The sequence below is a fragment of the Mauremys mutica genome, chromosome 6 (genome assembly GCF_020497125.1).
Source record: "Mauremys mutica isolate MM-2020 ecotype Southern chromosome 6, ASM2049712v1, whole genome shotgun sequence".
Classification (NCBI taxonomy): domain Eukaryota; kingdom Metazoa; phylum Chordata; order Testudines; family Geoemydidae; genus Mauremys; species Mauremys mutica.
The window spans coordinates 114,779,433-114,798,073 of record NC_059077.1 but is presented as its reverse complement, the minus strand read 5'-3'; the positions used below and the strand labels follow the sequence as shown (position 1 = coordinate 114,798,073).

Here is an 18,641-nt window from a genome sequence, read left to right as displayed (position 1 = left end):
GCTTGGTCCTGCTTGCGGCGCTGGCTCCTGGCCCCACCTCCCTCTGATAGCCCCGCCTACAACCCTCCCTCTGCTGCGCCCTACCGCGGGACCCGGCCGCCTTATGGCCCCGCCCCTTTCACCAAGCCACGCCCCTTTCCAGGCTCCTCTCTTCTGGCCCCGCCCCCGCCCTAGCTCCTCCCGCCCGCGGCTCCGCCTCATGGCCACGTTCGTTGTCTTGGCCCCGCCCAGCGGCGGCGCGCGCGCATGCGGGGCGCTCGGGCGGACATGGCGGCGGCGCTGTGTGGCGGCGCGCGGGGCCGGCTGCTGTGGTGGCTGCTGGCGGCCGCGGCGCTGGCCCCGCGGCCGGCCCGGGCCCTGATCGAGGGCCTGTACTGCGGGCGGCAGGTGTGCTACGACGTGCTGGGCGTGAGCCGGGCCGCGGGCAAGGCCGAGATCGCCCGCGCCTACCGGCAGCTCGCCCGCCAGTACCATCCGGACCGGCACCGCGGGGAGCCGGCCGGGCCCGGCGGGGAGACCCTGCAGACGGCGCACGAGAAGTTCCTGCTCATCGCCACCGCCTACGAGACCCTCAAGGTGAGAGAGCGGGACCGCTGCCCCGGCCGGAGCCGCTCCGGTAAGAGACTCCGCGGGGGGGGCGAGCGGGGGGGCTGGAGCTCCCGGGGAGGGGGGGCGCCCTCGGACTGGCGTGGGCACTAGGGGTTCCCCTGGGGGAGGGGGGGCATCCTCGGGCGGGCTGGCGTGGGCACTAGGGGTTCCCCTGGGGGGGGAGGGGGCGCCCTCGGGCGGGCGGGCTGGCGTGGGCACTAGGGGTTTCCCTGGGGGGGGAGAGGGAGCGCCCTTGGGCGGGCTGGCGTGGGCACTAGGGGTTCCCCTGGGGGAGAGGGGGCGCCCTCGGGCGGGCAGGCTGGCGTGGGCACTAGGGGTTCCCTTGGGGGGAGAGGGGCCTCCAGCCCAGAGGTCAGGCTGGGCGGGGGGTGTCTGGGGAAAGCCGAGCGAGCAGGACTAGCTTGTGGGAAGGGGGGTGCTGGGGGGGGATAGGTGGGAGGGTGACACTTGCTGGGGGGCTCCCCACACTGAGGGAGTAGGGGGCTGGGCCGAGGGAGAGGAGGGCAATAAGAGCACAGGCTGGGGAGCTGCAGAAGATGGGGTCTGTCTCAGGCTGGAGGTGCCCACCCCGGTCAGGGGCCCGGGTGATGCCAGGGGTCTCAGTGAGGTGTATGGGGATGATGACTGGTTGGCTCTGGGACTTGGTTCACAGCTGAGGTCTGGTCCAGATTGGTTGCCACTGGGATCCTGTTCCCATCAGCAGGTCCTGGGGCAATGGCCAGGTATCAAAATCCAACCTCTGCAGTTGGCACTAACTCACATCTTTGTAGGCACCCTCAGCAGAGAGGGGATGAGCCACTGTCCCCTAGCTGTGGTCACAGCAGGTCAGGGCTGAGAAGCTGATAGGGCAACATGGTGGAAGCAGACAGAGCAGCTGCCCCGTTTTGTGGATAGAAGACTAGGGCTCCACTAGAGTAAATTAATGTAAACGGCTTGGCTGGGAGGAAACAGAAAAGTAAGTGTAGTTAAGGTAAAATAAGAGAGGAATCATTTTGTTACTTTAAAAGTGTGATTAAAACTAGCTGTTAGCATGGGGACCACATCACAACTGCGTAAAGTAAAGGTCACTTGCTTCCTAACTCTTTTCAAAACATGCATTTTACAATTCAGCATTTGTTACTTAACTAACTTAGAGTGATGAAAAAGTGGGACCCACAGCTTTGTGTAGTATAGTTAAACTCGGGTGTAAAATAAGGAGGCAGGTACATGTCTGGTGCAGATATTACCTCCTAGATGACATGGTCTCACAGGAGGTTAGTACTTCTAAAGCCTCATGGTCCCCTCCACGTCTCTGGGCTGATGAGAGCCTTCTGGAGGGTAGATACAAGATGAGTGCTGCTTCTCCCTCTCCCCTCTGTAGGGTTCCCATTTTGGCTTCTGCAGAATATGAGGGGTTAGGGGGAGGAAGCCAGCTGGATTAATCCAGATATCACTCCTTTCCCTCCTCTCCCCCCAAAAAAAATCTATAGAAGAAAACTTCATACATGACTGTCTTGTACCTGTGTGACAGCCATAGTGAGAAGAAATCCCTAGACGTACAGCTCCTACAGAAGTTATGCTTTTCTTTTCCCCTGGGCGGGATAGTCTCACATAGTGGATGAAAGGGTACATGTGTGAAGAACTCATTGTGGTATTTTTCTTTTAGGGTGTGATTTGTGCTGCATTTGTCTGGATCTTATTTACAGCAGCCTATCCATATAGTTTTTTATAATAGGAGATTCATCATAAGTGCTTGTACACTGTTTTATTTCTCAATAAATGATTGATTTGTGCATCTGGGAATGGAGATGCTCTCCTTTTTCTCTTTTTTACCCCCTAGCCCATATCAGCTCCACACAAAAGACCAAATAAGTAACAATCTATTTGGATGCCCCCTAAACACTTTGGATAAATGGGGTTGTGCTGTAGTGCATAGTATAACATTTTGTATCTGAAGGCTATAGAAAAAGGTGCATTTTAGAGATTCCAATATAGCTGTCATTTTATAATCTTACTGGAGGAACCCCGGAGAGAGAAAATAAATTTAATGTACTGGTGTGTGTGAGTGTGAAATACCAAAGAAACCTCCCACAGTAGCATTTAACTTCAAAAGGGGAACTACATAAAAGCAAGGAGGCTAATTAAATAGAAATTAAAAGGATCAGTTATGAGTGAAATGCCTGCAAGCTGCATGATTTTTAAAAAAAATACCATAATGGATATTCAAGGTATATATGTACCACAAATAGGGAAGAAAAAAAGTAAGAGGACCAAAAAAATGCCAGCATTGCTAAACAACAGAGTAAAAGAGACAGTTAGAGACAAAAGACATCCTTTAAAAATTGGAAATCCACCCAACTGATGAAAATGGAACGAACATAAACTCTGGCAAGTGAAGTGTAAAAGTATAATTAGGCAGCCCGAAAAAGAATTTGAAGAGCAGCTAGCAAAAGACAAAAACTGACGGTAACAATTTTTAAAGTACATTGGAGGCAGGAAATCTGCCAAACAGTCAGTGGAGCCATTGGATGGTCAAGGTGCTAAATGAGTACTCGAAGACAAGATCATTTGGAAGAAGCTAAATGATTGCTTTGGTCTTCACTGCAGAGATTCCCACACCTGAGACATTCTTTTTAGGTAACACATCTGAGGAACTGTCCCAGGTTGAGGAGTCAGTAAGAGGAGGTTTTGTAACAAATTGATAGATTAAACAGTAATAAGTCCCCAAGACCAGATAGTATTCACCCAAGATTTCTGAAGGAGCTCAAATATGAAAATGCAGAACTACTAACTGTGGTACGTAACCTGTCACTTAAATCAGCCTCTGTACCTGATGACTAGCAGATAGCTAATGTGATGCCAGTTTTTTTTTAAAAAAAAAAGGCTCCAGAGGCGATGCTGGTAAACCCAACTGCAGTACCTGGCAAATTGGTTGAAACTATAGCAAATAATAGAATATCAAACACATAGATTAACACAATATGTTCGGGAAGAGTCAACACCGCTTTTTGTAAAAGGGAAATCCTGCCTCACCAAGCTGTTAGAATTCTTTGAGGGTTCAACAAATGTATGGACAAGAGTAATCCAGTGGATGTAGTATACTTGGACTTTCAGAAGCCTTTGACAGGGTCCCTCACCAAAGGTTCTTAAGCAAAGTAAGGAGTCATAGGTTAAGAGGGAAGGTCGTCCTCATGGATCAGTAACTGGTTAACAGAAAACAAAGGGTTGGAATAAATGGTCAGTTTTCGCAGTGAACAGAGGTGAATAGTGGGGTTCCCCAAAGATCTGTACCGGGACCAGTGCTGTTCTTCATATTCATAAATGATCTGGAAAAAAGGGTAAACAGTGAGGTGGCAAAATTTGCAGATGATACAAAATTACCCAAGACACCTAAGTCCAAAGCAGACTGAAGAGTTAAAAAGGACCTCACAAGACTAGGTGACAAAATAAAAGATGAAATTGAATGTTGATAAATGCAACAGCAGTCAAAAAATCTAACAATGTTAGGAACCATTAGGAAAGGGATAGATAAGACAGAAAATACCATAATGCCACTATATAAATTTGTGGCGTGCCCACACCTTGAATACTGCATGCAGTTTTGGTTGCTCCATCCCAAAAAATATATATTAGAATTGGAAAAAAATACATTATTAGGGGTATGGAACAGCTTCCATATGAGGGGAGATTAGAGACTGGGACTGTTCATCCTGGAAAAGAGACAGATTGGGGGTGGGGGGAAAGAGATATGATAGAGGTCTATAAAATCATGAATGGTGTAGAGAAAGTGAATAAGGAAGTGGTGTTTACCCCTTCACATAATAGAAGACCCAGGGGCCACCCAGAGAAATTATTAAGCAGCAGATTTAAAACATAAGGAAGTACTACTCACAATGCACAGTGAACCTGTAGAACTTGTTGCCAGAGGATGTGTTGTGAAGGCCAAAAGTAGAACTGGGTTTAAAAAAAAGAGAAATTCATAGACGATATGGCTATTATCCAAGACAGTCAGGGTTGCCAACCCTACGTTCTGAGTGTCGCTAAACCTCTGGCTGCTAGAAGCAGGGACTGGACGACAAGGAATGGATCACTCGATAAACTGCCCTGTTCTGTTTATTCCCTCTGAAGCATCTGGCACTGGCCACTGTTGGAAGACAGGATACTGAGCTAACTGGAGAATTGGTCTGACCCATTATGGCCGTTCTTATGTAAAAATGACCTTTATTTCCGCTGTATTTTCCAGATTGTCACTTTGCCATATGCCATGTGACTATCTAATGATCCTCATACAATGCTAGCATTCAGCAGTATAGAGTTAAAATTGTGATATAACCATAACTCTCATGAGCAAGCTTCAGGAAAATCAATGTAATTTAATGTCATTTCCATGTTCTATATACTTAAAAATATTTCATCAAGTAGTCTGTAAGAAATTGACTATACGAAATGTCAATCCAAAGGGGAAGTGTTCCAAAAATGAAACAAATTGAAACAAACCAGAAATAGGAGGGTAGAATGGAAGTGCCCTTTCAGTTGTGAGTGAAAGGGTACTTTGTAATTTTCGTTTTTGTTTATTCCTGCCAATATTGACACTGCAGACTACAGAAGGGTATCCAAATAAGCAAGCATCAGGGGCATTATTTATTTGTGAAGAGTCCCTTACTGGAGAAATTCAAGGACCTTTGCTTGCGAAAGCAATTAGGGCTACCTATTAAGCTCAAAAGCAATGGGTTTTCTCTCAAAAATAGTGCTACTTGAGGCCTGCATGCAAACTGTACAGTCTCTTCCACACCTTCCCTTTTTTCCTTTGGAAGGCTTCTTCATTCCATTACCAATAAAATTAGGCATATTCAGACTGGTAGCTCTGATTTTGCAAACAAACTACAGTAGAACCTTTAAGATACAAACACCAGAGTTGCAGACTTACCGGTCAACTGGACACCCTGTGGAACTGGAAGTCATCAATCAGGCAGCAGCGCAGACCAAAAAACCAAACAAACAGCAAATACTGTACTGCCTCTGGACTTTAGCCATGGAGCTCAGGGCTTCAGCTGCACAGAGGTTTGGGGCTGCAGCTGTCGGGGAGGGCATGTCAGGGCGGGGGTGGGGAGGTGCTTGGGGCTTCTGACCCTCGGGAGCACTGGAGCTCGGGGCTTTAGACTGGGGGAGGAGTGCTGGGGCTTGGGGCTTCAGCCCTGCAGGGTGCGCTGGGGCTTGGGGCTTTATCTGCGAGGGGAGTGCTGGTTTCAGCACTGATGCTCCCCCTGTAGCTGAAGCCCCAAGCCCTGGTGCCACCTACCCCCTCACGCCCCGCTGAAGCCAGGAGCAGAGCTGCAGGGCTGAAGCCCCAAGGGTCAGAAGTCTAACCTCTTCAGAGTTATGGAACATTTCAGAGTTACGGACAGCCTCTATTCCTGAGGTGTCCATAACTCTGAGTTTCTACTGTATTGTCTTTCAGTTGAAACTTCCCATAACTCTCGTAATGTAGTAATCCCTAGATATATTATGGATACATTTGCTATATCAATATTTGAGTTAACTTTAAAGTTTTTAAGCTACTAACTGAGTGGCAAGGTAAAAAGTTGCTGAAGGAAAAAATATGAACAAAGTCAAGTAAAATGTGTAAGCACTCTAAAGGGTATATAAACATCTTGTATTTCATCTGGAAATAGTCCCCATCTCCAATTGTAGCAAAGTACATTCACTGGAGTCAAATTAATCCCCTGTACCCAACTTCCAGACACTTAGAGCATTGCATTTGGTATGTTCATCCAGGTATCCTCTCAATTTAAAAATCACAGTTCTGAATTTTTTTAATACTAACGTTACAAGTAGTGTCTGAGATTTGTATAACTGGAAGAAAGATGAGAGAAAAATCTACTTTTTACAGTTTGTTTACTTTGTGCTTTTGGAAACACTGCTTCCCCCTGTTTGGCTTCCCTACCCAGCAGTAGGGAGGAGGAAGATAGTTTAAAAACAAAAAAAAGTAAAATGTAATCATTCATAAATTAGCAGCGGGTGTTGTGGAGGATAAGCATAGTGTGTGAAATGACCCAACAATTTTTTAAAGTAATGTTCCAGACTTTTCAAGTTAAACATGTTCCTTTAAAATGGTGAGAAAAGTAATGAATTCAGGATCAGAATGGCTGAAGGGATTTCTGAGGAAAGATTATAATGGCCAGATAGGTGTAGCTTGGTTAAGCCACAGCTAAGGGATGAAGTAGAAGATACAGGAGCAAGTATAAATACATGAAAGGATGGGGGTTGCTTTACCAAGTGTTAGGTCAGTGTAACGAGATAAAATAATTAACAGCAGGATACCAAGGGAGGAAAAAATAACTTTTGAAGTGGTAAGAGAGTGGCCCATTACAGACAGTTGACAAGAAGGTGTGAGTAACAGTAGGGAGAAATTAGCATTGGGGAAATTAAGTTTAGGTTTTGTAGTGACCCAGCCACTCCCAGTCTTTATTCAGGCCTTTATTCAGGTCTGATGGTATCTAGTTTTCAAATTAATTCCAGTTCTGCAGCTTCACGTTGGAGCCTGTTTTTGAAGGGTTTTTTGTTGTTGAAGAATTGCCACTTTGAGGTCTGTTATTGAGTGGCCAGAGAAATTGAAGTGTTCTCCTACTGGTTTTTGAATGTTATGATTCCTGATGTCAGATTTGTGTCCATTTATTCTTTTGCGTAGAGGGCTCATTCACCTGCACATCTACCAATGTGATATATGCCATCATTGCCAGCAATGCTCCTCTGCCATGTACATTGGCCCAACCGGACAGTCTCTGCTGGGAATGGTTGGGTCATTACAAAACCTAAACTTAATTTCCCCAATACTAATTTCTACCTACTGTTACTCACACCTTCTTGTCTGTAATGGGCCACTCTCTTACCACTTCAAAAGTTATTTTTCCTCCCTTGGTATCCTGCTGTTAATTATTTTATCTCATTAGACCAGGGGTGGGCAAACTTTTTGGCCCAAGGGCCACATCGGGGTTGGCAACTGTATGGAGGGTGGGTAGGGAAGGCTGTACCTCTCCAAACAGCTGGCCCCTGACCCCTATCTGCCCCCTCCCAGTTCCCACCCCCTGACTGCCCCCCTCAGAACCCCCAACCCATCCAAACCCCACTGCTCCTTGTCCCCGACTGTCCCCTCCCAGGACCCCCGCCCACTATCCAACCCCCCCCGACTGCCCTGACCCCTATCCACACCCCTGCCCCTAACTGCCTCCGGGATCCCACCCCCTTATCCAACCCCCTCCCGGCTTCCTGTTCCCTAACTGCCCTCCCAACAACTATCCACATCCTCGCCCCCTGACAGGCCTCTCAGGACTACCAACCCTCCCTGTTCCCCATCCCCTTCCTGCTCCCGCAGAGCCTCCGCCCCATCCAACTGCCCCCTCCTCCCTGACTGCCCCCACGACCCGCCTGCTCCTTTACCAAAACTCCCCGCCCCCTTACCAACAGCAGGAGCTCGCAGCCACGACACCCAGCCAGAGCCAGCTGTGCTCCCCACGCTGCCCAGCGGGAGCAGCAGGCCAGAGCATGGCCCATGCCGTGGCATGGCAGTGGGGGAGAGGCTGGGGACTAGACTAACTGGCTGGGAGCTCAGGGGCCGGGCCAGGCCGGGCCGTAGTTTGCCCATGTCTGCGTTACACTGATCTAACACTTGGTAAAGCAACACCCATCCTTTCATGTATTTATACCTGCTCCTGTATCTTTTACTTCATACATCCGATGAAGTGGGTTCTAGCCCACAAAAGCTTATGCCCAGATACATTTGTTAGTCTTTGAGGTGCCACAAGGACTCCTCGTTTTTTTTTTGTTGTTGTTTTTTTTGGCTGATCCAGACTAACACGGCTATTGCTGAAACCAGCTAAGGGATGGAGCGTGTAATCTACAGCTATTTTACGGGAGAAAGAAGAGAATTATGCTGGATGGTACAAAGGGTATAATTAAGACTAATTAAATGTAAATAAGAGATGAGATGCTTAGGCTAAATACCAGGAAAATGTTGAGAAAGTGAGATCCGTTAGGCCGTGGAAATCTCCCAAAGGAAATGGTAGCAGTCCTGTCACTTGGTGCATTTAATATTAGACTGCCCCTAAAAGACTGAAAAACATACACACACACTCAAAATACAGAGTATTTTAAAACAAAACAAAAACCCTCACCTTGCATTGACTCTGAGATGGGTTAGAACCAATTAATACAAACCATGTGCTTAGTATGTGGCTGTCAAATGCTTAACTCTTTCATAATGAAATTTCTTGAGACAGGGCCAAGTATGCATTACTCAGTCAGGGCTACATATGTGTTTTAGAATAAACTCGTTTAGGTTACCAGAGTACAGGAAAAGATCTGAAGAATTTTCATAATACCTGGAAAGCAGTAGCTTCTTATTGAATATTAAAAATTGAATTTTTTTTAAAAAGTTTTTCCCTGTCTTCCATATAGAAATCAGGCTAACACAGGTTTTACAACAGTTTTGTGGCTAACGATGTTGTAACACTAAAGTAATTTTGGTAACTAAAAATCACTTTGCTACCAAGCCATCTTATGAAATATTCTATGTGACACTGATTAAAAGCTTAAGGATACAAACCTACAAAATTTTGTTTTAACTGTTTTCTTGCCAGGATGAAGAAACACGTAAAGATTATGATTACATGTTGGATCATCCTGAAGAGTATTACAGCCATTATTATCACTACTACAGCAGGAGATTGGCACCTAAAGTGGACGTCAGGATAGTGATTCTAGTCACTGTATGTGCTATCTCCGTGTTTCAGGTGAAATATATTTATGCTTATTATGACTATTATATTGAATTTCTAAACTGGAGAATAGTAAAAGCTGAAATCTAGATTCCTTTACCATTAGTCAGTTACTGAGGTTTTTTTCTTTAATTGTACAAGTAGAAGGTTCCATTGTTTCTGCTTAAGTGTTGTCTGCTATCGTTGATGTGCTAGACAGATATTTGTCCAGTCATAGAAATCTGTATCCTGGACCAAGGCTGGGCAGTTAGTGGTATTAACTTGTTTGTTTGGGGTTTTTTTTGGTACCATATATTTAAAGGATAAGAAACTTGCACTGCTGGAGAAATAATCTAATTCGATGGTTCAAAAAAATTAAAGGCTGAACAGTCCATCTCAATAGTAGGAGCTAGATTATTGCTCAATGTTAGACTGAGCTAATTTCTCATTTTTATATCAGTGTTTTAAGAAACTAGTTTTGAAATTCTTCTTGAAAGAATGTTCATAATGACTGATGTATTTAAAAAAATCATGCTCCTGATTTCATAGTAGCCATTAAAATAAGAATTAGCTTCAATCAGTGAAGTCTTGCTCTTAAAATGCATGTATTTTGCTGTGTAGAAATTTGTAAATATTTTGTTTTGGATAAGGAAATAACTCTGTATACATCTTTGAGCAATTGTTTCAATAGAATAAATTTCTTAACTTTTCTTTAACACTTAACATTACATATATTGGAGTTACTTGCTCAAGACTTCTATAAAAGATAAAATGTCCGATAGTTAATATGCTGTAGCTGAAGAAATGATTGACCCTTGCTAACTGATGGTCCAGATGTGTGTCAGCATTTCCCCCCAAATAACCCAACTAGGAGCTTTTGATTCCTTAATGCTTATGGCACCATCTACAGATCAGTAGCTGTCCTAGAGTTCTCACCCTCCAAGCAATGTTCACTTGAACTGGTAGATCCCTAAAGGCTTATACAGCTACATATCCTACTTCTCCTCAAGCCCACTTGGTTCTGATGGTGAAATAGCTCCCATCTCTCCTTCTTTTCTTTGGGTATAAATGGGGAGATTCGTTTTTGCCTGAAATTTTCTAAACTGGAAAATAGTAAAAACTGAAGTCTAGATTCCTTTACCATTAGTCAGTTACTGGGGTTTTGATGATTGCAAAGCCAACATACCCTCACATCTAAATCTATTTGGCTTTCGTTTGCTTTCTGCTATAGCTATTGCCTTAATGCAAGAGTTGATCTTTCCATAAGTTGCACTTCACATCTTTCACTAAGGAAGTGTTGCCCCAGTAAGACTTTGGTAACTATTTGGGTGAATTAGGCAGAGAAAAGGCTGTTTTTTTTCTCATCTTTCTATCCTTGTTTTGTCTGTCCTCTCCTAACTCAAGAATGAAGCAAGAGATGGAGGGGGATTGAGTCTTGTAAAGCAAATCCTGTCAAGCTAATAAGATTGCCCTTACATAAACTGTTTAATTAACCATTTAAAATGGTTAGCGCCACTTATGATGTACTGTTCTACTACTTTAGTTGCAAATCCAAGATAATTAAAAATCTTTAAAACCTTTTTTGTCCAGTAGAAAACAGTGAAACAGTTTAACATGACATTTTAAGCGAAGATGTATTGTGTGTCAATCTAAACAGTGACTCGTAGTCCTGTAATACCATAATATGGACTAGCTACAGTGGGTAAATCCTCTGATACTGAACTGGAGAATTAGAATTAAGGTCCCAAATTATTTAATGCATTGAAGTTTGCAAACCATAATTCCATTTGTATCAAACTTCTGCTGATAGTGATGTTTGTATGTGGGAGAAATGATCTCACCAAAATAGGGTTCCACTGTACTGGACAAGAATAGAATTTCTGTCAAGCAGCAAACTCAAAATATGTCCCCTATTGTGCCATCATTGCTTGTGGCAGTATGCAATGAGTGAAGAAATTCTGCATACTCATCAAACAAATGTATAAGCAGCTGAGCCACAGTGTTTTAGTATGGAAGAGAAGCATTTTCTTAACTGTTGTCGTATTCTGTAGCAAGACATGATGCTTCTGGTAAATTAGTTTCTAGAATATGCCCTGCAAGCTTCCCCCCATTGCTCTGTAATTTCTTTGCATCTCTGTAAGAATAAACATAGCAGTTGCTAGTATACTGGGTTTCATTAATAATGTGGGGTTAAAAACCTGTCACTGAGGCAGAGAAAATCAGCAGGAAAGGTTGCTAATGTAATCCACAGGATAATCCTTCAGTATGAAAATAACTTCTATCTGATATAATACGTGGATATTATGAAAATTAATCTTTCACTGTCTTACTACTGTTGTAAACTCGTTCTACCTGTCATTAAAATGAATGAAATTAAATGTTATCAGATTCTTCTTTTCCTTGTACATTCTAGATTGTGAAATGTTTTCTTTAGCAGAATGAGCACAGGGTTGGAGCCCAAGACGTAAAGAGTTCTAATCCTAGGTTTAACAATGCTAACACATTGTGGCATTTGTTCCCCATCCAGTAGCTGGCCCACAAAAAGATTTGAGTCTGCGATTGGTGTTAAGCCAAGGAGACCTGGTCCTTCAGCTTAGGTAGGACAATCACACTTTTCAGGCCCCACAGAAGACCCTTTCCGGGCAGGGATGTTTTTACACTGCCGTTGCTACTGACTTGCTGTAAGACCATGGGCACGTCAGTTCACCCCTCTGCATCTATCAAATGGGGATACTACCACTTTTACTAAATATGATTATTATGTACCAGAGGTCGTGGATTATCTTATGTTTTTCTTCTGTTTTCTTTGTTAAAGCTACTGCTGGAACTAACAAGCTCTTACTTTTTTCTATTCTAGTTCTTCAGCTGGTGGAGTAGCTACAATGAGGCCATCAACTACCTAGCTACAGTGCCAAAATATCGTATACAAGCGTCTGAGATTGCCAAGCAACAGGGCCTACTGAATAGGGCTAAAGAAAAAGGCAAAAACAGACGGTCTAAGGAAGAAATCCGTGAGGAAGAGGAAGAAGTAATCAAAGACATTATCAAAAATAAAATAGATATAAAAGGCGGCTATCAGAAGCCTAAAATATATGATATCCTTCTATTCCAAATCCTCTTAGCTCCTTTTTACTTATGCAAGTATATAGCTTGGTATTGTTGGTGGATTTATTGTTTTAATATTAAAGGGCGAGAATATGGTGAGGAAGAGAAGCTGTATATCATACGCAGGTACATGAAAATGTCGCAGTCTCAGTTTGACAGTCTGGAAGATAATCAGAAAGAGACGTTCCTGGAACGGCAGCTATGGATAAGAGAGAACTATGAGGTGAGTAGTTGTGGCATGTTGTGAAAATGAATGTTAAATGCCCAATTGACCCAGCTTAAAAACTGGTGTTCTCCCAGGGTGTCTATTGTGGTTGTACTGCATGTAAGACTATGATTCATTTCTAGATATCGCTCATTAAGCTGGAGATTTTTGGCAATGGGTTCAGGTTTTCTGATCAAAGACAGTCTTTGCTCATCTATCAATATGCTAGAATATCACCCTTATAAATTAAAAACACTTTTTTAACACAACCATTATAAATGCTGGGGGCAAAACGGGGTGTGGGTTGGAGGCTGACAGCTTGCAATGCCCCATGTAAAAACCTCGCAACCCCCTGAGGGGTCCCAACCCCCAGTTTGAGAACCCCTGCTCCAAAGTAAGTGTTTGTTTTTTATCACTCTACCAATTCAGCTAGTTCCTGACTCTGCCCTCTTTACCCTTCAGTAGTTCCTCTGACTTGCAGTGATCCAGGGTCTGACATACTTCTTGCAGGGCGTGGCTGTTTTATTCAGATATAGTGCTCCATTGTTCCAGATCAGAGACTCCACACAATACACAAGCTCCGTGCCCTGGTCCAAGGGATGTTCCAGAGCCTATTACTTTGATTTAAGTACTGACTCTGCTTCTTGTTGTACAAGACCCAAGTGAAGGATTATCCTTGTACCAAGGAATTTGTAAGTGAGAACACATTAGGAGCCCTCATAGCTCTTTAGCACAGTAAATCTATATTTAAACGTTTTCTGCCTTACTGTGTTGCTGTGGTGATTTTATGACTATTGAGAGCAGTACTTCGTATTTTGTAACTGTGCCACATAGTGTCTACAGTTAGCCAGTCTAGGGTGCAGAGTTCTTCAAATCTCTTGTGCAGAAAAACTTCAGTTACCATTGAGACACCATGCAGTTATCCACTGTTGGAGATCAACCCTACTGACTGTTACTAGAAAGAGGCTAGCTAGTTCAGCAGCAGGTGGAAAAAATGCTAGGAACTGAAAGAATCACAGTAGCAGCAGTGCCAAATTTCAGACCTAGATAAACGGGCTTGAAAAAGTTTCTGAAGTCTTGATAATGGGGAAGTTAACTGTACACGTGACTTCCACATGGTATGGTGGCTTTTTCATAACGTAATGGAGGGAAAAATTGCAGTCGAGACCCCGAGATTTACTGATCCTTTGAAACCGGTGTGTTTAGTACTGTTGTATCCCCTGAGGATGTTATATTTTAAAGATTAGATTGTTGAACTGGTGCCTCCAACCCCCACCCGAAAGTAGCTATCAGCATTTGCTTAGAATTTCCTGGCAATTAAAATATCCAGTTATAATTCTAATCCTAATGCATCAAATGTGGTGATAAAAGCATTTACTTCCACAGCTAGACAGATTGGGTATACCCATGTTCCAAAATTTGTCTGATTAGTCTTGACTACAGAAGGACACAAGTATGAAAACAACTGGAGGAAACTGTTAAACCAGTGGGTCTAGCTACTACATTGAATATTTCCTATACAGTAAAGGGTTTGCTCAGTGTCCTGAGTATTGCCTGTCTTTGGCCTGGTCTACACTACGCGTTTAAACCGATTTTAGCAGCGTTAAACCGATTTAACGCTGCACCCATCCACACAACGAGGCCCTTTATATCGATATAAAGCGCTCTTTAAACCAGTTTCTGTACTCCTCCCCGACGAGAGGAGTAGTGCTGAAATTGGTATTACCATATCCGATTAGGGTTAGTGTGGCTGCAAATCGATGGTATTGGCCTCCGGGCGGTATCCCACAGTGCATTGTGACTGCTCTGGACAGCAATCTGAACTCGGATGCACTGGCCAGGTAGACAGGAAAAGCCCCGCGAACTTTTGAATTTCATTTCCTGTTTGCCCAGCGTGGAGCTCTGATCAGCACAGGTGGCGATGCAGTCCCAAATCCAAAAAGAGCTCCAGCATGGACCGTACGGGAGATACTGGATCTGATCGCTGTATGGGGAGGCACATCTGTTCTATCACAGCTCCATTACAGAAGACGAAATGACAAAGCACTTGAAAAAATCTCCAGAGGCCACAACAGGGACTCAGCACAGTGCTGCATGACAAGTGTAACGGAAAGCCAAAGAATCAAATGGATGCTCATGGAGAGAGGGAGGGGGTACTGAGGACTCCAGCTATCCCACAGTCCCCGCAGTCTCCAAAAAGCATTTGCATTCTTGGCTGGGCTCCAAGTGCCTGAAGGGTCAAAAACATTTTCCCGGGTGTTTCAGGGTGTATGTCGTCAATTTACACCCTTCACACACACACACACACACACACCCCGGAAAGAAAAGGGAAAAAAATCGTTTCTCGCCTTTTTTCAATGTCACCCTATGTCTACTGCATGCTGCTGGTAGACGGGGTGCTGGAGAGCTAAACAGCAGCATCCTCTCCCCGATGTCAGACGGTACAGTACAGTAGGACTGGTATCCGTTCTCGTCATCAGCCCGTGAGTGCTCCTGGCTGGCCTCAGGTGAGGCTGGCCGGGGGCGCCTGGGTAAAATTAGGAATGATTCCCGGTCATTCCCAGTAGATGGTACAGAACAGCTGATAACTGTCCTCATCATAGCAACTGGGGCCTGAGCTTCATCAGCCCCCTCCCTTTCATGTGTTTAAAAAAAAAAAAAAAAACAACTTCTGTACTGCCTGGACTATCATGGCAGCGGGATGCTGGGCTCCTATCCCCCGCATCATTTAATGTCCTGCCTGGACTATCATAGCAGCTGGAGGCTGCCTCACCCTCATTTTATCTCACTTACAAGTCACTGTTTCTTATTCCTGCATTCTTTATTACTTCATCACACAAATGGGGGGACACTGCCACGCTAGCCCAGGAAGGTTGGGGAAGGAGGGAAGCAACGGGTGGGGTTGTTGCAGGGGCACCCCCTGTGAATGGCATACAGCTCATCATTTCTGCGGGGTCTGACACGGAGCAGCTGTGCTCTCTGGTTCTCTGATACACTGGTTCTCTAGTACACTAGCCCCATATTCTAGGCAGGACTGATTCTATTTTTAGATACCATAAAGGAGGGATTGACTCGGGGAGTCATTCCTATTTTTGTCTTTGCGCCCCCGGCCGACCTCAGCCAGGGGCACCCATGACAGCAGCAGACAGTACAGAACGACAGATAACCGTCTCTGCTATCATGCAAAAGCAAATGAATGCTGCTGTATCGCCTCTGTCAGTGGCATCCAGTACACATACGGTGACAGTGACAAAAGGCAAAACAGGCTCCATGGTTGCCATGCTATGACGTCTGCCAGGGCAATCCAGGGAAAAAGGGCGCGAAATGATTGTCTGCCATTGCTTCCTCCCGGAGGAAGGAATGACTGACGACATTTACTCAGAACCACCCGCGACAATGATTATTGCCCCATCAGGCACTGGGATCTCAACCCAGAATTCCAAGGGGGGGAGACTGCGGGAACTATGGGATAGCTATGGGATAGCTACCCACAGTGCAACGCTCCAGAAATCGACGCTAGCCTCGGACCATGGACGCACACCGCCGAATTAATGTGCTTAGTGTGGCGGCGTGCACTCGACCTTATACAATCTGTTTTACAAAACTGGTTTATGTAAAATCGGAATAATCCCGTAGTGTGGACGTACCCTTTGTTGCTGTGAATAGTATTGTCTCCTGCACAAGCATACGGCTTTAGTTGACGTTCCTGTGTGTTTTACAATGTATTCTTTAAGGGCTTAATAAATTCGAGATAAAGCCAAATTCTGCTCTTACACCACCATAGACCCTAAATCCAAAGTAACTCAACCGAAGTTAATGGAGCTCTGGGCCAAATTCTGCATTCCACCAGCAATCTGAGTCTGACCTGACTCTGTATAGCAACCTGGAGTGTGTGGTTTAAAAAAAAAAAAAAAGTCTGCAGTTTGATTCGTTGTAATAGCTGGAATAGCTCTTGCCTCTAGTATGAGGCTCGCCTTGAGGGCAGACTTTTTCTTGGTCTTTATTTAAAGTCACTTTTTCTTTCTTCTATCCAGGTCTACAAGCAAGAACAAGAGGAAGAGCTAAAGAAGAAGATGGCCATGGACCCTCGATGGAAGAGATATAGGCGGTGGATGAGGAATGAAGGACCTGGAAGATTAACATTTATTGATGACTGAAGGCTGCTGAACAATGTACAGTACTGATAAACCTGACTTGCAAAAAATTTTCATAACTAAATTTTCAGAGTTTTATCTGCTGTGCCTCGGCAGTGATCTAAAACTCAGGAATAATTTCATCAGGCAGAAAATTAGTACAAGTTTACCATTTTTATAAATAAAAGTGAATCTGTTAAACAGAGACTTAGTTCATTGTTTATATTCTACTTGCTTGTGGAGCTGGAGTTCATTGTTTAAAGAAGTGTTTCACAGGAAAGCTGTAAGAACAAATGCCAATCCAACTATACCTTACACCCTTCATCAAGAAAGTTTTGGACGTCTCCTAGCTGTAGTTTTGTTTTGTCCCCTCTTTAAAACCATAAGCTTTGTACATTTGGTTCTTGGGGGTGTGTAAACGCTCATGTAAAATTCTATAGGCAGGGCAATTTTATGGCTCTTCATTTTTCCTCTCTGTCCCCACGCAAAAGCTTCCAAAATCCGAGTGATCTTGCCAGAATAGTATATTTGATGCAGACTAAGCATAATGGGCTTATATTTGCCTTTTCCCATGCCCTGTCCAGTTGGAATCATAGTCTTTATTAATTCTGGTAACAAGTGGTGCATGATTGTTCAGCACAAACAGGCCTTAATCTTTGTCTTTGTTCTGCAGAATGATACGTTAAGCAGATTTTGCTAGAATCTTAGGTTTGGGTTTTAATCTTTGTACACTGAACTGTAGATACTTGTTTGGAACAAGTGTACCAGTATTCTACTAAATGTGCCATATTACTTGCACCATAGTATTGGTATAAGGGAAACTAATCCTTTTGTTTAAAAGGAGCAATTTGATGCCTTATGTAAATTAAAAAAAAGTTGATTATATTATAACCACAATCCGTTCCAAATTCTAAAACCAAATTAACATTTATAAATAAAATATTCTCTTTAGTTCTTGTCTGACTCTTTTGAACGTAGCTACTTCACAAGTCATCTGTGAAGGGAAAAAATGGAATATGTTTCCCTCTTAACTTCTCCCATGCCGCCTTCTTAAGTGAGAAGTGTTCAGTAGGAATTCATCTCTCGTCTGCTTGGCAAGGTTCTGTGGCCATCTCTGTGTTAAGGAACCTTACTGGTGGAAAGACCTAGTGTAGTCAAGGCTCAGGCTGCTTCCACCATTTAATACAGTGCACAAAACAGATGATGTTAGTCACGTGTGTGCTGTGGCTCCCACTTATACCAGTGTCTGTTCAGCTGATGGAATCTGTTGGGGACTATTTTTAAATTTCTTCATGCAATTGAGGCTTTGGATGGCTAGAAAGCTAGTGAAATGACAGACCAAGAGCGGGAGTGAAAGCTTGAACAATTGAGAGGAGAAAGGGGTTTAGTCAAACTGGTAAAATCTGCTAATAGCTATTTAACTCCAATAGCTGTCCAGTATTATGGAGAATTGAACTTTATTACAGATTTAGCATCATCCACACTTCAGTTATGATACAGCTCTATGTCTGAGACATGTAGCAGGTCTTGTCAGGACAACCAGGGAAGATCGTGCTTGATATTTCAAAGGTTTAAAAATTGTGTGGAGTGAAGGGGAACAACTTGATTTTTTTTGCCTTTACACGTAATAAAACAATAAAATGGTTAACATAAGAACGGCCGTACTGGGTCAGACCAAAGGTCCATCTAGCCCAGTATCTGTCTACTGACAGTGGCCAATGCCAGGTGCTCCAGAGGGAGTGAACCTCACAGGCAATGATCAAGTGATCTCTCTCCTGCCATCCATCTCCACCCTCTGACAAACAGAGGCTAGGGACACTGTTCCTTACCCATCATGGCTAATAGCCATTTATGGAC

General features: G+C 44.0%; 1 protein-coding gene across 1 annotated transcript; it reads left to right on the top strand.

The window, feature by feature from the left end:
- The first annotated feature begins 246 nt into the window (after positions 1–246).
- DNAJC25 (DnaJ heat shock protein family (Hsp40) member C25) lies at positions 247–17,735 on the top strand. Its single transcript, XM_045022461.1, has 4 exons — positions 247–576; positions 9,225–9,377; positions 12,199–12,669; positions 16,686–17,735. Exons 1-4 carry the CDS (start codon positions 247–249, stop codon positions 16,806–16,808), a joined length of 1,077 nt encoding a protein of 358 aa, XP_044878396.1. The 3' UTR covers positions 16,809–17,735.
- Positions 17,736–18,641: the final 906 nt, after the last annotated feature.

What these genes read in the sequence shown, in the direction of transcription:
- DNAJC25 (XM_045022461.1), top strand. Translation starts at nt 247, where the DNA reads ATGCGGGGCGCTCGGGCGGACATGGCGGCGGCGCTGTGTGGCGGCGCG. An exon ending in CCGCCTACGAGACCCTCAAG is followed by an intron (nt 577 to 9,224) that starts GTGAGAGAGCGG and finishes TTTTCTTGCCAG; the next exon opens with GATGAAGAAACACGTAAAGA. An exon ending in GTGCTATCTCCGTGTTTCAG is followed by an intron (nt 9,378 to 12,198) that starts GTGAAATATATT and finishes TTTCTATTCTAG; the next exon opens with TTCTTCAGCTGGTGGAGTAG.